Source organism: Protopterus annectens, chromosome 7.part1 (assembly GCF_019279795.1).
Source record: "Protopterus annectens isolate FY-2018-M chromosome 7.part1, PAN1.0, whole genome shotgun sequence".
In the NCBI taxonomy this organism is placed as follows: Eukaryota; Metazoa; Chordata; order Ceratodontiformes; family Protopteridae; genus Protopterus; species Protopterus annectens.
The window spans coordinates 429866037-429883788 of record NC_056740.1 but is presented as its reverse complement, the minus strand read 5'-3'; the positions used below and the strand labels follow the sequence as shown (position 1 = coordinate 429883788).

General features: G+C 40.2%; 1 protein-coding gene across 1 annotated transcript in view; it reads right to left on the bottom strand.

The window, feature by feature from the left end:
* Positions 1-1788: 1788 nt before the first annotated feature.
* NISCH (nischarin) overlaps positions 1789-17752 on the bottom strand; it is a 1490316-nt gene continuing 1474352 nt past the window's right edge. The window contains exon 21 of the mRNA XM_044078886.1: positions 1789-3095. Coding sequence (XP_043934821.1) covers positions 2464-3095 — 632 coding nt within the window. The 3' untranslated portion in view covers positions 1789-2463. The remainder of the gene's footprint in view (positions 3096-17752) is intronic.

Here is a 17752-nt window from a genome sequence, read left to right as displayed (position 1 = left end):
CTGGACTGGCTATGCATATGCATGGCTGATAGTCATAGAACTCAAGCTTTTTATGGGTGTTTGTTAGATATTTGGTGGGTGGTAACAGGCCTGCAAGGATCTTTCTGCCTTGGGTTGAAAAGAGCACACCTAAGGCCAGCAATAAAATGAAAAAGGTTCCTGAGGCTTCAAACAACTGCCTCCTGAGAGCCTACAGCCATGGAATTTTACATGGGAGGAATCAGCAGAACCTCTTGCTATGGGCACTGTGGCCTGTTGAAGTGAAGGGAACTTCTGGGGGGACAAAGTTGTAAACATGAGCTGTAGTTGGTGAAGTCTAGGAAATGCGCATTTGATGCTCCCCTATAACAAGTGTGTGACTGCTGTTTGACTGTGGACAGGCATTAGGTACACTCTAGGACATACTCCCTCATTTGCTGCCTTGGATGCACCACCTGGGAACTTCTCTATTATTTGCAATAGCAGAACACAGCAACAAAAGCCAGCATTTAACCAAAGGCAAGGATGCAATACTCGGGATCATGTGGCCATCTTGGGGATAGACTGGTCTACAGGAGGATAAGGCTGCCAGTGTATGATCTCTGCTTCCTTCTCATTTTGATGACACTCTGGTAAACATCTGGGGATCACTGAGGAGATCCTCCTGACAGTCCCCAAGCTGGGTCCTCAAGTACTGCCATCTTTCAAGAACTTGGGTAGGTCAACCTCCTACATTTTCTGGTCGCTAGTTTGAAATGCTGTAACTTATACCCACCCTGTAATATATTCCTCTTCCAAGCAATTTACATGCTGCTGGTGCTGGTCTTGGCTTGGTGAATGGCTTAGCTGCCTTAAAGATCAAACATGGGAACTCTTTCCAAACAACATCACCAATTAGTTCCAAACTGTACAAATCTGAGGGAAAAATGGAGGGAGGGGTGGGTTCAATGCTAGGCACACTCCTACTGTACATTTAGTAAGATGTTTGCCTGCAGAAAGTTGTCAGCACACCTGAATGTGGAGGCATCAAATAAACACAGCTGAATTTGTTGAAGGAAGGAAATTCCAGTCACACAGACACTAAAGATGGTCCCTGATATCAGATTTTGTGTGAATATGTAGAAAGATTCAATAAAATGCAAGGGTACAACAAAATGTGAATTTTCATAAAAAAAAAACAACCAAAATAAAACATGCTTTTTGACCTTAAAACATATTTTACAGACATCCTGTAAGTACAAGATCTCAATTTATATTTGCCATGTGAAACAGGGGGTCTATTTTGAATCATCAACAAGTGTATACTGGCCTGCCAGACCTCACTGTGCTGTTGTTCACTTTACCACAGAATAAATATATCAAGAAGCAACTTACTCCAACAGTGGTTCTACAATGGAGCTTGCATCCCTGATGTGCAATCTTTCCCAACACTCCAATTACTAAATGCATTACCTCTAAGGTTGTACTAGCTATAGTACTGTTGAGTTATGTCAATATAACAGCAGCTATACTGAGGGAGGCACTACAGCAAGGGGCCAGGCAGCTTATCAGTGGGAGGATTAATGACATTTCAGAGCAAACCATACATTAGTGACTTGTCAAGCTTTGTTTTTAAGGTCACTAACTTGGCAAATCTTAAAATGACAACTGCACCATAAAGATTAGCAATATTATATATCATTCTCTATGAATAAAAACATTACTTGTTGATATTATAAATGATGACTCACAATGTTTTCTAATCTACAGCTTTGTAAAAGCCTACTATGACAAATGGGATCAATATAATCTACACTCTAACAGTAGCTGTACATTTCTGCAGAAAATGTTTTATTCAAATATGGCATTTACAATTTTACCTTTTTAAACTTCCGAAATGCTGTGCAATTTTATGTTTTTTTAAAGGTGTGAAAAAGTGAGTGTAAAAGCCCATTGTTTTTTTTAAAACAAACACTAGCAGCATAATGAATAAAATATATTAGCTAGGTACAAACAATTGCACTTAAACGTCCTGTAACATGCAATAAACCATATTATTTATACAAAAGACCTTCACAAATTATATACAAAATAAATTCACAGAATATAACTTCATAAGCCCTAGACAACATTCAATATTTAGGGTTGACTCCTTTTGTTCCATAAAGATTCCCAGAATGCTTTGCACACACTATGTACAAAGTCAGGTCAAGGTAGAGGTGAAGTACAGCAATCTTCCACCCTCAATTTCAGTATCTGTAAGTTTTGTTTCCCAATTCTATTTGCAAAGAAAATTTTCTGAAATATAAACATAGATGCATTATTTTAATTTTTAATGTCCTTTGATTTTTCATCTTTTTTGCCATTTCATTGCTCCTTTGCGGTAAACGTTTACACAACTGTCTTTATTTAGTAGTTATACAAGCTGAAATGTTGACTGCAGTGTCAGCTCTATCAGCAGGCTTTTCGCTTTCTGGGAAGCAAGACCGTTTACTTATTTATTTCTCACCCCGTGAGCTCTAGTGGTAGCTCTCTACTGCATAAAATCTCCCACTGTCTAGCCAACAGCGATATCATCTTCTCACGACTTTCTGCACTAGGAACAAAGATGCACCACTGTACTTCATGGTCACCCCTAGATTCATTTTTACAGGGTCTGGTGGAAGTGGTCAATGGTTCACCAAAGTGATCAACAGTTAAGCTACACATCAGATCCTGGTTCTGGACATCATCAAACGCAAGAGTCAGAGCTTGAGGATAAGTCTGATATCCCAGTAGAACACGGTCTAAATCACGGATTCGCCGTGCATCAGTTAGCTGGTACTTTTCTCTCTGAGGTGGCTCCTTAGCAAATTCAGGCACGGGATAGCAGATGTAATCCTCATTAAAAAGGAACATGTCTGTACTAGTCAGAATCAATGTTTTAGGATGGAGGACAGCATTATTCGACTGAGCATTTCCTTCTAAAATGCTCACCTGAAACACTAGCACATATAACAAAATATTCAGAGATGGAGTACTGTTTGTAATGTTCATTTTTTCAGCAGCTAAAAAAGCCAAGTCTCCAATTTCCTCCTCACTTGGGTATATGAACTTGACTCTGCTAGAATGGACAAACTCATAATTCTCCATTTTTCCTATTAAAACAAATAGAGAAAACATGTAAATACTTTAAAAACAATTAACTCTAACAGCAAATTAAATTTTAACATTCATGCTACACTAACATCTTACCAACAGTGTACATTTTAAGGCAGTAACTTCATTTTAGATTAAAAACAATAAGCAAAGAACAGCTACATGTCTACTGTAGTTAGACCTCCGAGACGCTGTACTTTCTTGAAGAAATCAAAGGAACTGGACTTTCTCCAATATCCAGCATTTCATAGAGAGTTTTTTTTTTATTTAAACATATTCAGTACAGTTATTTTCAATGAACCACAGTCTCAGTTTTAAATATGCCATGACAAGCCATATGACAGACGCACTCCACTAATCAAGACAAAAACAAAACAAGCATTTGTTAGTGCCAAATTCTGGCTTTTGGTGTTCTGGCACTGCTGCATTACGACATGAGGATGGCAGAGCGTTTTATCATTTGGTGCTCAGTGTAAGCAAAAGAAATGTTTCACTTTCCTTTAAATGTCTGCAAATATCACTAGTGCACTACTTAATAGGGAATTGGTATATGGCAACAAAGTTTTGATTGACACTTTCTGTGATGATTTATTTATTGACATTTGTTGATTGGGGAAGTCCACTAGGTCAGAATAACCCATTTTCAATGGAGGCCCGGGAAGAAAAGCTCCAGTAACAAATTAAAAATTACTACAGCAACTAAACAAAAATTATTATACAACAGGATAAGATTTACAGTAATAAGAAACCATACAAATATAAATAGCATTTCTTAGTGATAGAAATATGCAGAGTACGCTGTCTTTATGCAGTGAAAATAAATGACAGTAGAAACTTGCACAGTATATAAATGGATAACTTGTTGAGGACATCAATATAAACAATCATGACACACAATATATTCTGTACAATATGAAAGAGATTATACTTTTGCCTTGTGGAAGTTTCTTAAAAGGATTAAATATTGATTAGTACACTTTGTTTAACAGAAAGTCACAGAAGTACAGTTGGTTTACTGGTACTTCAGTTGATCTAAAAAAAGGGGGGGTATTCTAGTCAGTAAACTCATTGGTGTTGGTTTATGGTGGTCTGAAGTTCTGAACACAAGGACAGATGTGATTATTAAGAAAGTGATTTTTTTAAGGTGACTTTGAAGGTTTTCATAGACTCGATTTGTGTTATGGGGGGGGGGGGTCATTCTATAGCTTTGCTACGGAGTAAAAGTATAAGCTTTGTCCAGCTCTCTTATTGGGTATGTATATGGTAAGAAGCTGTTTATTAGCAGAACAAAGATTTTGGGTTGGGATGTAGGATTGTACAATAAAATCTAGTGATAGGTAGTTATTTGGATTGTGAATTAATTTATGAGCAAGAATTAGTTGAGTGTATTGGAGGTAATCTGGGAAGTCCAATCATTTTAATTCTTTAATGGCATGACAGTGGTAAGTGTGGGTTTGTAGTCCAGAAGCAAATTTGACAATTTTATAATAGCATGACTGTAGTTTATTTCTTAAGGATGTCTGAAGTTTGGTGAAGATGGGGGGACCATAGAGGAGTGAGGGAAGTAGGAGGGAATGTGCCAATTTTATTCTTGTGGGCTTATCCATATACAGTTAATGTCTATACAGTGTACCTAGTTCTGAGTGTGCTTTTTTTTACTGTGTTAAGAATATGTTGTTCAAGTGATAGTTTTTCATCTACAGTGCTGCCTAGAAGTTTAGCTGTTTTCACTACTTCAATTTCCATATTACTTAGGGAGTAGATTTTGAACTTTTGGGGTGGTTTGGAAGAGAAAATTAGTAGTTTGGATTTTTTGGAATTAAGTAGTAATTGAGGTTTGTTTAGCCATGTTTCTACTTTTGAGAAGGTGTTTGGTGTTATTTTGAGGAGATATTGAAATTTCTGGTTGTGGATATAACAGTAGAATCATCAGCATACAGCATGAGGGAACTATGCAGGGAGACAGTATGGAAATTATTTATAAATACATTGAAAAGTAATGGTCCAAGCCCTGGGGGACCAGACTGCTTGTTTTGCCATCTGACAGATTGTTGTCTTTCAGGTAGCTAGTAAACCAGGTAATGGTACGTTCAGTACATCCTAATGTTTCTAATTGTTGGATTAGTTTGATATGTGATACAGTGTCAAAAGCTCTGGATAGATCTAATAAAACTATTGATGTCAGTAGACCAGAGTCCAATGCTTTGTTCAGGGTATTGTTGAAAGAAAGTAAGGCTGTAACAGTACTATGTGCGGGGCGGAAACCATGTTGGGTCTGGGCTAAGAGACTGCCGTCTGTGAGATGTTTAACAGTTGGGTACGTATACACTTTTCTAGTATTTTAGATAATGGTGGGAGAATGTAAATGGGTTGATCGTTGGTTAAATCGTTAGTATTTCCACCCTTATATAATGGGGATATGACAGATTTCTTCCAAATTTGAGGGACTGTGGATTCAGAGATGGATCTATTAATTAGAATACTGATGGGACATGGTAACGCATTTGCAACACGTTTCAGGTATTCAGAGAGGACGTTATTGGCAGATAGGGAGAATGGTCTACGTTCAGATAGCAGTTTGAATATTAGAAAAGTAGGTACCAGTTTTAAGGAAAACTTTAGAATTTATTGAGTATTGCTAGTGTTTTCTTTGCGAAGTGAGGGATGCAAGCTGGAATTCTCACCAATAGAGCTTGAATTCCTTGTCAAATTGTTAGTGGGATTGCTCGTTATTGGTGAGGGTCTGTTGACAAGTTTGAGAATGGTGTCTATAAAGTGGGTATTAAAAATGTGGGCTATTTGTTCTGGGTCTTTATCAGGATATGGTGATGGGTTTTGTGTAGTTCCAAGATTAAGGAGAAGGTTGATGGAGTTCCAAAAATTTTTTGGGTTGTTTTTCTGATTAGATACTTGTTGTGAAAAATAATTTTGTTTGTAATTTTTTTACTAATGATTGATGTCTGATGTCTGCAAATATACTTTTTGTTCACTAACTGGGAATAAATAGTTATTCAAACAACGTCATGGCTGAAGAATCCAGACAGTTAGTAAACCACCAAATTCAATACAATGAACACACTTTCTATATGGTCATTATAACGTTAAAACTGAAACTTTGCTATAACACTTTCGTATACAGTAGTGCCAAACTTTCTATCTTACCGCTTTTAACAAGGCCCACCGACTAAGATCTCATCACATGTGCTCTTTTACCCTGAAAGATATGATACCATGCAATAAACATACGATCTTCAAAGAAAATACAGTTGTATAAGATCTTACCATAGCAGCAGATGTCCTGGTACTCGCTGCTGCAGTATTCTTTATACGTGGAATATCCTAATGAGGAATGCCTAATGTCTGGCCAGCATATAAAAGCCTTTACACCTTCTCAGCATTGTACATTAGACATATGTCCTACACGCAAAGTGTAAGATACATGTGTGACATACAGACACCTAGCCCTCAAAACTGAAGTGGCCCAAGAGAAGCAAAGCAACTCCAGAAAAACAATACCATACCAATCCAGCATGGGAAACAGAAGGAGATAAAGATACAACAGAAAAACCCTCGGTCAGCAATAGGGCAACAGAAAAATAAAAGGGGGTGAGAAGAACCATATACTGCAAACAGTGAGAAGTGAGACATCCTGTCCTTCTGAAAAAATAATAAGATGGCTTAGACATCAGAAACCCTCTTGACAGAAGTAAGATCCACCAACAATACACACTTCCAAGAAAAATGTTGCAGGGAAGAAAAGGTAGGCTCACAAGGTGAGAGATAGAACAGGTCTAGAATGAGCCTCCACAATCTCTCCTTCCTGGAAACCAATAACATTCTCAAATAAAAACCTGTTCCCTACTGAGACAAGATTTTGCAGGATAGTTCTTCTGGAACTTGGGTACAGGAGAAACAAAAAAATTGTTTGCGGTCTTTGTGATGTCCCCACTCTAGGCCAGTAATCAAGGAGCCTAAATCCTCACCACTGGCACTGGAAAGGGACGTTCACTTGGAACAAAAATGGATACCCCTAGTACTTCCACATGCAGCTTTCTGCATCAAGCATAATTTCCTTTAAAAGTACACAGGGAACACATTCAGTCCGGGGTCTGTGTTTCTCTGTCTCCTTCCAGGTCCCCAATCAGACTTCCCACTGGCACAAATACAGAGTTGAGACCTCATCTGAGTGTCCAAGTCACGTTCTCCACCACTCTCTATGAAACCAGTGTTTCATACCCCTGCTCTAAGCAGCTGACATGCACATTCTTTGAGATTTGATTTGCACACAAGCACACACACATGGGAAAGGCTGGCACAGATTTACTAGCTATGTCCCCTTCTGCTCAGACTATAAGGTAGTTATTACCACCAGACAATCCAACGCCAGCTACTCTAAGGCTCTTGCAGTGGTACCCAATTATACTGAGTAAAATTAATATTAATACAAATGGTAGTTTCACCAACAGCAAGGATTTCAGGAGCAGCCAGAGCGGTCACTAAATATATACAAGCACTCTCAAAGGTTAAAATATTCTCTAAAGGACCAACCACAATGAAAATTTAAATATATTTAATAATAAATAACAAAAGAACAAGAAAATACTAAATACTAAATATCTATTTACAGTAAACAATGTTTCACTCACATGAAATAGTAAAAACAACACAGGTGGACAGGTTCACACAATTACAGGGAAAAAAAACAATACTTAACTAATCTCACTATATTTTACTGAGTGATCTAAAGAATTATTACTCCCTGGTTACTTACTAGAACAAGGCAAGATGAAGTAGGTGAAGGGTCTTTCCCTGTCGGGTTCCAAGAACAGATGGGTATGAGACTTCAGTCTCACCTAGTATTACACATTATTTTTAGTGATGGATTACAGAATGACATCACATGTACATCTGGTCATCTGACTCCTGGTTCCCATGCTTACCCCCATGGCTAAAAGTTGTGAGGATTTGGCACATGTGTTGTCAATAATGCACACAAACAGACCCTTGCTAAGATCTGCTGCAACTCTGGGAAGTCACAAAATTTCAAACATCCACCCTTCCAGAGTAGCAATTAGTTCACCCCAATGAAAATGCAGGAAGATTCCTAGTACAGACTTTATGTCTCCGGCTGCACTGAGAACTGTAAGATACAATATTTATGGCCTAAGCAGGTAATTTAATTTCAAACTATTTTCAAAGTTAGGTGGATTGAGATTGATGCTTTCTCTTCCAGTATCCTCTATTAAAACACATACATTTAAACAATTACAATAATGCATGTATATTTCTTTTTCTGTCTAGCAGGGCACACTATTGGCACATTTTTAACACGAGCAACTGTACAAATCAGGCTGATATATGAATGACATATAATTCTTTACAAAATTCCATCTAGCTATGCTGGCATATGTTACACATCCGCTGCCCTACTTCTCCTGGCACAAATGGCACTACCTCACATCATCACAGTCTTGCATAACCTTGCCCTTATCCTGCAGTGATTTAAACAATTCTGCAGCAGCAGCGTTAAAAACATTCTGCTTGTCTAAGGGAGAATCCAAATGTTTGGCCTTAATGTCCTCAGGTAAAGCCTGCAATCATAACCAGGAATTTCTTCTCATAACAGAGTCAGATGCAGCTCTAGAATGCTACAGAAGAGGCATCAGCTGTTTACAGTTGTGTTTAGTGGAGTGGAGAGCTACCAGAGAAGCAGAACTCAGAACAGACAGAGCAGAAATCTTATTGGAATCAGGCATGTCAGTCAAAACTATTCTTAGCTAAGACAGAAGAGCCAGAACATATCTAGTCATATGGGTCTGATAACTGATGGCTCTAAAAGCCAAAGTAGCAGAAGGATACACTTTTTCCCATATCTGTCCATAGCATGGCCATACCGGTCAGAAAGCAGTTTAGATGGTTTCTCCACGGACATGGAAACCACAACAGGATCAGAAGGACTTTTGTAAAAAAATTATGATTCCCATACACTTTATAAAATTAGTCTGGCCTTCTTAGGGGGCAGAAATTTAGAATCAGGAGCCTGAGAAGCTGCTATTAATGTGTCCAACAGGGCTGCTGAAACGGAAGAGATTTAATTTATTTATTTTACATTTCTTGAACAGGATAGTCTGACTGGATATATGTCCATTTTCAGCAGAGGCCCGGGGAGAAAAACTCCAGATAACACAGACAGAACATAACAGATACGAGCCAAACATATTTACAAAGCACTCTAGTAGGTACTCACAATATACACAATGTGTAACAGTATACAAAAACAACAGGTTGCAGCAAGCTATTATGAGCAGGAGATGCGTACAATATTAATTTAAATAAGGCATTGAATATAAGTAGTGATTACTCAGGGTTGGTAAAGGGACAAAGCCAGTACTCTTTAAAATAATGTTTGATGCCTTTTTTGAAGAGACTTAAAGAAGGTTCAAAGGTAAGGTTAGATTGAACTGAATTCCAAGTTTTATCAACAATGCTTGCAAACAAGGAGTTGCCGGCTGAGTTAATGGTTTTGTGAGTTTGGACCAACAGTTTACTGGATGATTGTAGTTGTCTTGAATTACTTTATGGCTTTATGATATTTGAGTGCTGGAGTATTTTCAGGGTGGTACAGAATTTTGTGTGCTACTATAAGCTGATTGAACAGAAGTAGGCTAGGCAGTTCTAGCCACCAGAGAAGACTGAGGTTTTGACAGCGATGTGTCCTATACATTGAGCCTATGTCAAATCTGGAGATATGGGGGTAACAGTGAGTGAGCTCACTACGTTCAGTCTTGCTCAAATCGGAGAGTATGGGGGATGCGTACAGAAGGGTAGAGAGTAGGTGTGAGCGGGCGACTGCAGTCCTAGCTAATAGCGTTAGAAAAGGTTTGCTACTATATAATGAGCCAAGCTTCTTCTGACATGCAGATCAAATTTGAGATTACTGCCCACTATTACTCCTAAAAGCGTAGTATGGTCATCTGGAGGGAGAGGTACCATTGCTGGATGTTATAGAGAAGGAAAATGTGGTGGATCTACTGGTGGCGGTAAAGAAGAACAGTTTAGTTTTGTTGGGATTTAACAACAGACAGTGATTAGAGAGTCAATTTTCAACTGTGTTAAACGTGTTTTGTGTTAAGGTTTGCAAGTCTAAAGGGGAGGAAGCCGTACGGATCAGGGAAGAATCGTCTGCATACTGAATGCAGGTTGTATTAGGGATGGCAGTATGAAGACTGCTGAAGAAGACAGAAAAGAGTAGAGGACCTAGAATAGAGCCCTGAGGGGCACCAAGGGCGAGGACCTAGAACAGAACCCTGAGGGACACCAAGGGTGAGGACCTAGAACAGAGCCCTGAGGGACACCAAGGGTGAGGACCTAGAATAGAGCCCTGAGGGACACCAAGGGTGAGGACCTAGAAGAGAGCCCTGAGGGACACTAAGGGCGAGGACCTAGAATAGAACCCTGAGGGACACCAAGGGCGAGGACCTAGAATAGAATCCTGAGGGACACCAAGGGCGAGGACCTAGAATAGAACCCTGAGGGACACCAAGGATGAGGACCTAGAACAGAGCCCTGAGGGACACCAAGGGTGAGGAACTAGGATAGAGCCCTGAGGGACACCAAGGGTGAGGACCTAGAATAGAGCCCTGAGGGACACCAAGGGTAAGGACCTAGAATAGAGCCCTGAGGGACACCAAGGCTGAGAAATAGCAGGGTGGACAGCTGGCTCTGCCATAATACAGCCTGTTGTTTGCCATTCAGATAGGCTAGGCACCACTAAATAGCATGGTTATCTAGGGAGATGGATTTTAGGAAATGGATGAGTAATTTGTGGCTGACCATATCACAGGCCCTCGACAGGTCTAGAAATAGGGCTGAAGGTAGCCTGTTGTTCCAATTCTGGAATATGGCATTTGTAAAAGAAAGGAGGGCAGAGGTGATGCTGTGATGTGGCCTAAAGCCATGCTGAGAGTTGGCAAGCAGACCGTTCTGAATGAGATAGTCCATAAGCTAATGGACTCACTTCTCCATTAATTTGGCTAGTGGTGAGAGAATGGCAATGGGTCTGTAGTTGGACAGTTCTGTTGAACTTCCACCTTTGTGGAGTGGGATAACATGGGATATTTTCCAGATTGAGGGGTCAGTTCCATCAGTTAGTGTTCTACTGATTAGGATAGAGATGGGGAATGCTATGGCATTGGCATCTTTTTGTAGGTATTCTGCAGGAAAGAGGTCAGCAGAAAGGGTGGTTGGTTTTAGTTTTTTGATAAGGGATTGGATAAAAGTGGTAGAGACAGGTTGGAAGTTAAAGAGGGGATGAGAAGTGGGTGTGTTAGTGGTAGAATTAGAGTAGGTGGGAGTAAGTGAGTTAGCTAAGGACTGAATAGTTTCAGTGAAAAATTTATTAAAGGCAGTGGCAACAGTTTTGGGGAATTTATGGGTGTAATTTGATGGGGTTGGGGTAGTAGATTGTCCTGGATGAAGAAGTCTGTTAATACTTGCCCAAAACTTTTGGGGATTGTTTTGGTGATTAAACTGGAGGTGCTGGTAGTAGTTTTTGTCTAGCAAAATGATTTTGTTTTTTGCATAATTTCTAAGTTGACGATATCTCACTTGGTCGAGGAGGGCTTTAGTTTTTTGCCATTTGGTCCAGGCTATATTTCTAAGTTTGATTTTTATCTTAGTTTCGTTTGTGAGCCATGGAGCAGTATTAAATTTAGTCTTCATAGTACGTGCAGCAGCATGGGAGTCAAGGATGCTTAGGAATTTATTGTTAAAGAAAGTTACGATGAGTCCATTTGCAAAAGTCCGTATCATCTCTTTTGGACTTCAGATTTGGGAACAATCCCACTGTATCCTGAAAGGATTACACCTCAAAAGGAGAGTCAGGAGACAAAGAATCTTCTCCATCAGACCCCAAGGCCAAATGAGAATGTATTTATGAGGAATATGCTAAGGATTCTTCACCAGAGTCCAACTCATCAGAAGAATTAAAATCCCTAGGTCTCTTAGATGGAGTGAAAGAGCACAGAGCACCAGCAGCAGGGGCAGACAATTCCCTTAGGGGGGGTTTCAGAACCATGTGGCATTAAACAGCCCTTGAGTACAATCTTGCCACACTCTCAATATCCTTAGCCACGTTTGGCTTTCTATTTCTTTTTTTAAAGGAATATCTGCCTTGACAAACTTAGGAAGGTCAGGCCCTTGGCTGGATTCAATGAAGGTACCACACACCTCTTCCCTAACCACAATTTGGGACCACTCCCTTGGCCCTTCAGATATAACCAGCTGTGGCTGCCCCTCTAAATCTGTACTAGATGTATGCACATCCTTAGTGGATGCGAGAGTGTGCAGCTCCTCCAACTGGGCCGCAGCAGATGGAACTGGAATCAGCACCAGAATGCCCTTGGATTCTTCTTTCAACTTGATGGGGACAGCAGCAAATTCAGTACAAACATTTTTAGCTTTTTTCTTAAGAGGTGTCTGAACTTCAGGGCAAGCACACTCAGACATGGTACCCTGGTTAAATAACTTCAGACACTGGTTTTCCAGACATAAAGGAAAGACAAATAGCTGTGGAGTGCAGGGGAGGCCTGTGGTACTGGTTCTGAGGCTGCAGTCCCCCAGTGGAAAAATAAATTCAAATTTTTTTACTTTTCTAAAATCTCTCTTAATTTCTAATGGGTTCCCAGAATTCCTTGCATGCTACTGCCCATGGGTGGAGTTCAGAGTTCATCCAATTTGCAGTCCAGGAAAAAAAATAAAGAAGAAATCTGCTTACTCTGACTGCCAGACTGTTTTCTAAACAGCCTGATACCACATGCATTTACAATGGAGTAAGGTGACAACGGCACAACGCAGAAGGCAGAAAATTCTCTATAAAAAAATAGCTCCCCCCGGGTTGCTGTATGAAGCAGCAAGGAGCCATTTCTATTGGCACAAGCTGCCTCAGGTGTCTGAGGCAGCTTGACTAAAAGTGAAATAAGAAAGAACTGGATGCTCCAGAGAAGTGAGAGCAGCGGCAAATTTCATTTATTTATATACAGTCACAAGCATGCGCACACAGACAATTTTGTTGTGTACAATCGAACTTACTTAATGTTGAACAAAACGTTCAGACAAAAATAAGATCAAACATACATAACATCAAATGGCTTAAACATCAAATGAGTGAAACACTGAAAAGAGAAAACAAGTTCCTTTCCCGATCTTTACCCTAAACTGCTCCCATAACACTATCCTCCAATTTGTCTGAATAATGGCAGTGACTTCTGTGAAGGTTTGGCGCCAGGCTGGCAACTCGACACCTTAAAAATCACTGGCAATCAGCAGCGGACTGGTGATCTGCTATGGCGACCCCTGATAGGGAAAAGCCGAAAAACTTTAGTGGCAGTGGCTTCACCCCCAGCATCACCTAAGTAATGGATGCTAACACAAACCCTGTCCCCGACACAACCTTAAGCCCACACCATACCTTAAAAAAAACCTTCCTGTAACACTGACATTACACAAGACACACTCCAACACACAAGCATGCACCAACACACACTACAAACATAACATCTATCCATTACATAACCCAGACCCTAACACTAAAACATACACTCAAATACAAACACACAACATCTAAATGCTTACCTAACCCTAACACCCATTTACCCCTCCCATGCCCCACTCACCACTTTCAAAGATACTGCACCACGAGATTAAACACTTAACTATTTGAACTTTTGACAATCACAACCACCTGTTGTGTTTGCCAAATGAAGCAATATTCAACAAAACACACACAGTGTGTGTGTGTGTGTGTGTGTGTGTGTGTGTATGTGTGTGTGTGTGTGTGTATATATATATATATATATATATATAATATATATATATATATATGGGTTGCATACACTAGATCAAATTTTCACTAATTCGAAATAGTGCATGGAATGCTCACTGCAGCGAAAGTGCACTTATGAGAAGTTTAGTACAACGAACGGGTGTTGTACTGAACTTCCGTGCAGTACTCACAGACCTTAGGGTTAGGGCACGTGTCATAAGGGGATAGCCCGTAGGGCTATCCCCTTACCATGACCCATGCCCTAATCCTAAGGTCCATGACGACTGCAGCGTAGTGAAGGACATAGCAATGTCCTCCACTATGGTGTAATAGTTACGAAGCTTAGGGTTAGGGCATGGGTTAGGGTAAGGGGATAGCTTTACTAACTATCCCCTTACCCTAACCCATACCCTAACCCTAAGGTTCGTGACCATAGTGGAGAACATAGCTGTTTTTTTATGCCCTCCACTGTGCTGCAGTGTTTTCGGTGAAGTGCACTTTTGCAAAAATTCTCTTTCGTTAAAGTGAACTTTCGCAGAAGTGAGGCTTCCTATTACAAGTTCGAAGTAGTGAACTTTCGTTCTTGTAACAGGAATCTATATACAGAGGAGGCCCGGGGAGAAAAGCTCCAGATGAAAAACAGTACAAATACAATACCTGTCAGTACAGTGTTAACAAATGAAATGTTTTACATAAGAAATTTTTAAAAACACAAAATTCTATTTCAAGCTTGAGTACAGAACACTAAAAATGATAACACAAAGGCATGATAGCATATTACTCAAATTAGAATGTTACACTGTGAACATAGGTAGACCAGTCATGAATTTTTTAAAGTCAACAGGAAATAACTATCCACTGTGGTGCCAAATGTCCTTTGTAGATGTGGAGATATAAGAACTAAGAAGAGACAGTAATAATCTGAGAGAGGTAGTAGTAATGGGATGTAGACTGCAGAAGAGCTGCGAGTGTTGGGACAGGAGAAAGTAGAGTTAGCCAGGAGTGTGACAGGAGCAGAGCCAGTGATTAGCTAGGTAGTTATGAAGTAGTAGTCTGAGCTCATACGGGTGTGGATTTTCGGTGATGGTTTGTGAGAGAGTGTTCCAGAGTTTAGTAATTTTATTGGAATAGAGACAGTCACCATAATAGTTGTGGGAGTGGGTGACCTTTAGCATAATTTAATTGGAGGCTCTAAGGGGCCTGTAATTGTGACTAGGCTGGATAAGATTGGAGAGTGCAGGACAGTTTAAGGGCTGGTAAATCAACTTGTGGGTCATAGTAAGTTGGTTAAGAGCTAATAGGTTTGGGAGTTCAGTTTAGCTGGGAGAGTGCAGAACAGTGGTGAGACCTGTTTGGGGCATTTGTGGCAAACGTGGCAATTTTGTTATAGCAAGAGTCTAGATTTTTTTGGTCAGTCTTGCAAAGGTTAGTGAGAATATGAGATCCGTAGAGGAGGGGGGAAAGCAGGTGAGATCGGGCAACTGCGAGTCTGGTGTTGTGAGTAAGATGTGGCCTGGCTCTATACAAGGTGCCAGGCTTGATATGCATTTTTTTGATTGTCAGAGACATGTTTTTCAAAAGTTAGATTCTCATCAATAGTGACCCCTAGGACATTAGTATGAGCTGTGGGTTCAATTTTGGTAATGTCTGAGGACAGGATTGACAGGGAGGCTTGATAGGGTTTGGATTTTTTAAGTCTGAAGATTATTAATTTGGTTTTATTAGGGTTTAGGATAACTTGATATTTGGACAGGTATTTTTCTATATTTTAGAAAGATGATTGCATTACTGACTGGAGTTCTAGGGGGGAGGGGGCAGAGCATACAAGGGTGGCATCGTCAGCATACTGGACAATGGTGGCTAGACTGGTAGCAGTGTTAAGGTTGATTGTGAATAAGATAAACAGGAGAGGACCAAGTATAGAGCCTTAGGGCATGCCAACAGAGATGGGGAGAAGGGGAGAAAGAGTGTTTTCCCATATAGTGGTTTGCTGACTACTGGAAAGACAGCTGAGAAACCAGGACAGAGACGATGAGCAGAGGCCATAGGTTGAGAGTTTGAGTAGTAGCTGGTGGGAAATTGTGCCAAAGGCTTTTGACATATCAAGAAAGATGGAGGAAACAGCTTGGTCATCATTTATGAGATGCTGAATGGTGTTGGTGAAAGACATTAGAGCAGTTGAAGCACTATGTTTAGGTCTGAAACCCTGTTGTGAATTAGATAAGATATTGTTTTTACAAAGGTGGTTAAGGAGTTGTTTGTGGATGTACTTTTCTAAGAGTTTAGCTAGTGGGGAAAGGATGGCTATGGGGGCAGAAGTTGGTTAGGTCTTTGGAAGGACCACCTTTATGGGGAGGGATGATGTGGGAAATGTTTCACAGAAGTGGGACATAGTGTTCTGCAAAAGAGCGATTAATCAGTATAGATATGGGGTAGGTGATAGATGGGGCTGAGATTTTTAGAAATTCGTTTGGGTGCTGATCTGCTGCCACACAGCAGGGTGTAAGTTTAGTAAGGAGTGATTTTATGTAGCTTGTTTGAATGGAAGTAAAGGAGAAAATTGTTAGAATTATCCAGAGGTGGGGTGGGAAAAGTAAGCAGGGTATATGGTGTGTTGCCTAGTAGGGACGTCATGGAGTTTATGAAGTAGGAGTTGATTTGAGTTGCAATGGGGTGAGAGTTGTTAGTTGTTACTGGGGTTGGAGCAGGGGTGCGACCTGGGTAACGCAAGACCTTTGAAGCTAGCAACTTTCTAAGTTATGGTAGCAATATTTAAAGTTTATCCCTATGTAATGTGCCAAGAGTTTTTGTGTGTGTATGTGCGCACAACATATGTATGTGTATGGTGGCATAGATGCTCTCAAGTGTCCCTGTTTTTGAAATATGCCTTCAATTTTGGCTCATATTTTTGTCTGTTCTTCATAAGGTTTTTTTTCTGGCAACTCAATAACTGCGTATAATGACAGTTATTTGACTTCAAGGATTAATAACATTCAGGAAAAAATGTCAGTGCAAAGCCTATTCTAGGCAACTTATCTTTTTGACTCAGCTCACTGCCATCCTTGGTTTTGATCTTTTGATTCCAGTTACTTTTTTTCACCTTTCTACTTTATTCTTGAGCTAAGAGGTTGAGAGTTACAGGATGAGAGGTGTGTGTGTGTATGTGTGTGTGTAGGGGGTGGAGTTGCAAAGCAATGCATAATGTATTCTGACAGCAGTGAGAAGATACGTTCCTGTGTGGTAGTTATTTATGTATATATTCATTCATTTTATCTCAAAGTTCTGATGCGTCATACAAGTGGCTGTAACTGATATGTGGGTTATCTGTGGTGAGATGACTTTGTATGTGGGAGAGGGATTCCAGTGCATCGAAAGTAGCAAGCTAGACCCCTGTATTCGTTGGATTACTTTGTCCACACACACAGTAATGTGGATTCTTGTCTAGTACAGATGTGTTAAAAGGTTGGAAAAAAAAGGTAATAGTGTGAAAAAACAAGAAGGAAAGAAAGAATCTATCTGGATGATGTGGGGCTAAGTTGGGGGAAAAGAGGAGAAAGGTACTGGGGTGTACAGGAGACCACTGTACAACAGGGAGACCCATGGAATTCTATGGGTAGGCCTCAGTTTCACCTAAAGCTGGCCTTGTTGATTGCAGTCATTCATCTGAACTGTACATAGTCAACAGAGGCAATCTGTGGATGAAAGTGAATGACCTCTGTTGTTTCATCACAGGTAATGGTCATTGACCTGCTGTAATACAGCCCCACCCCATTCCAATTCATCCCACCCATTCAGTTGATTCCTCCTGCACCCTCCCCCCAGCTTTGAAGTCAT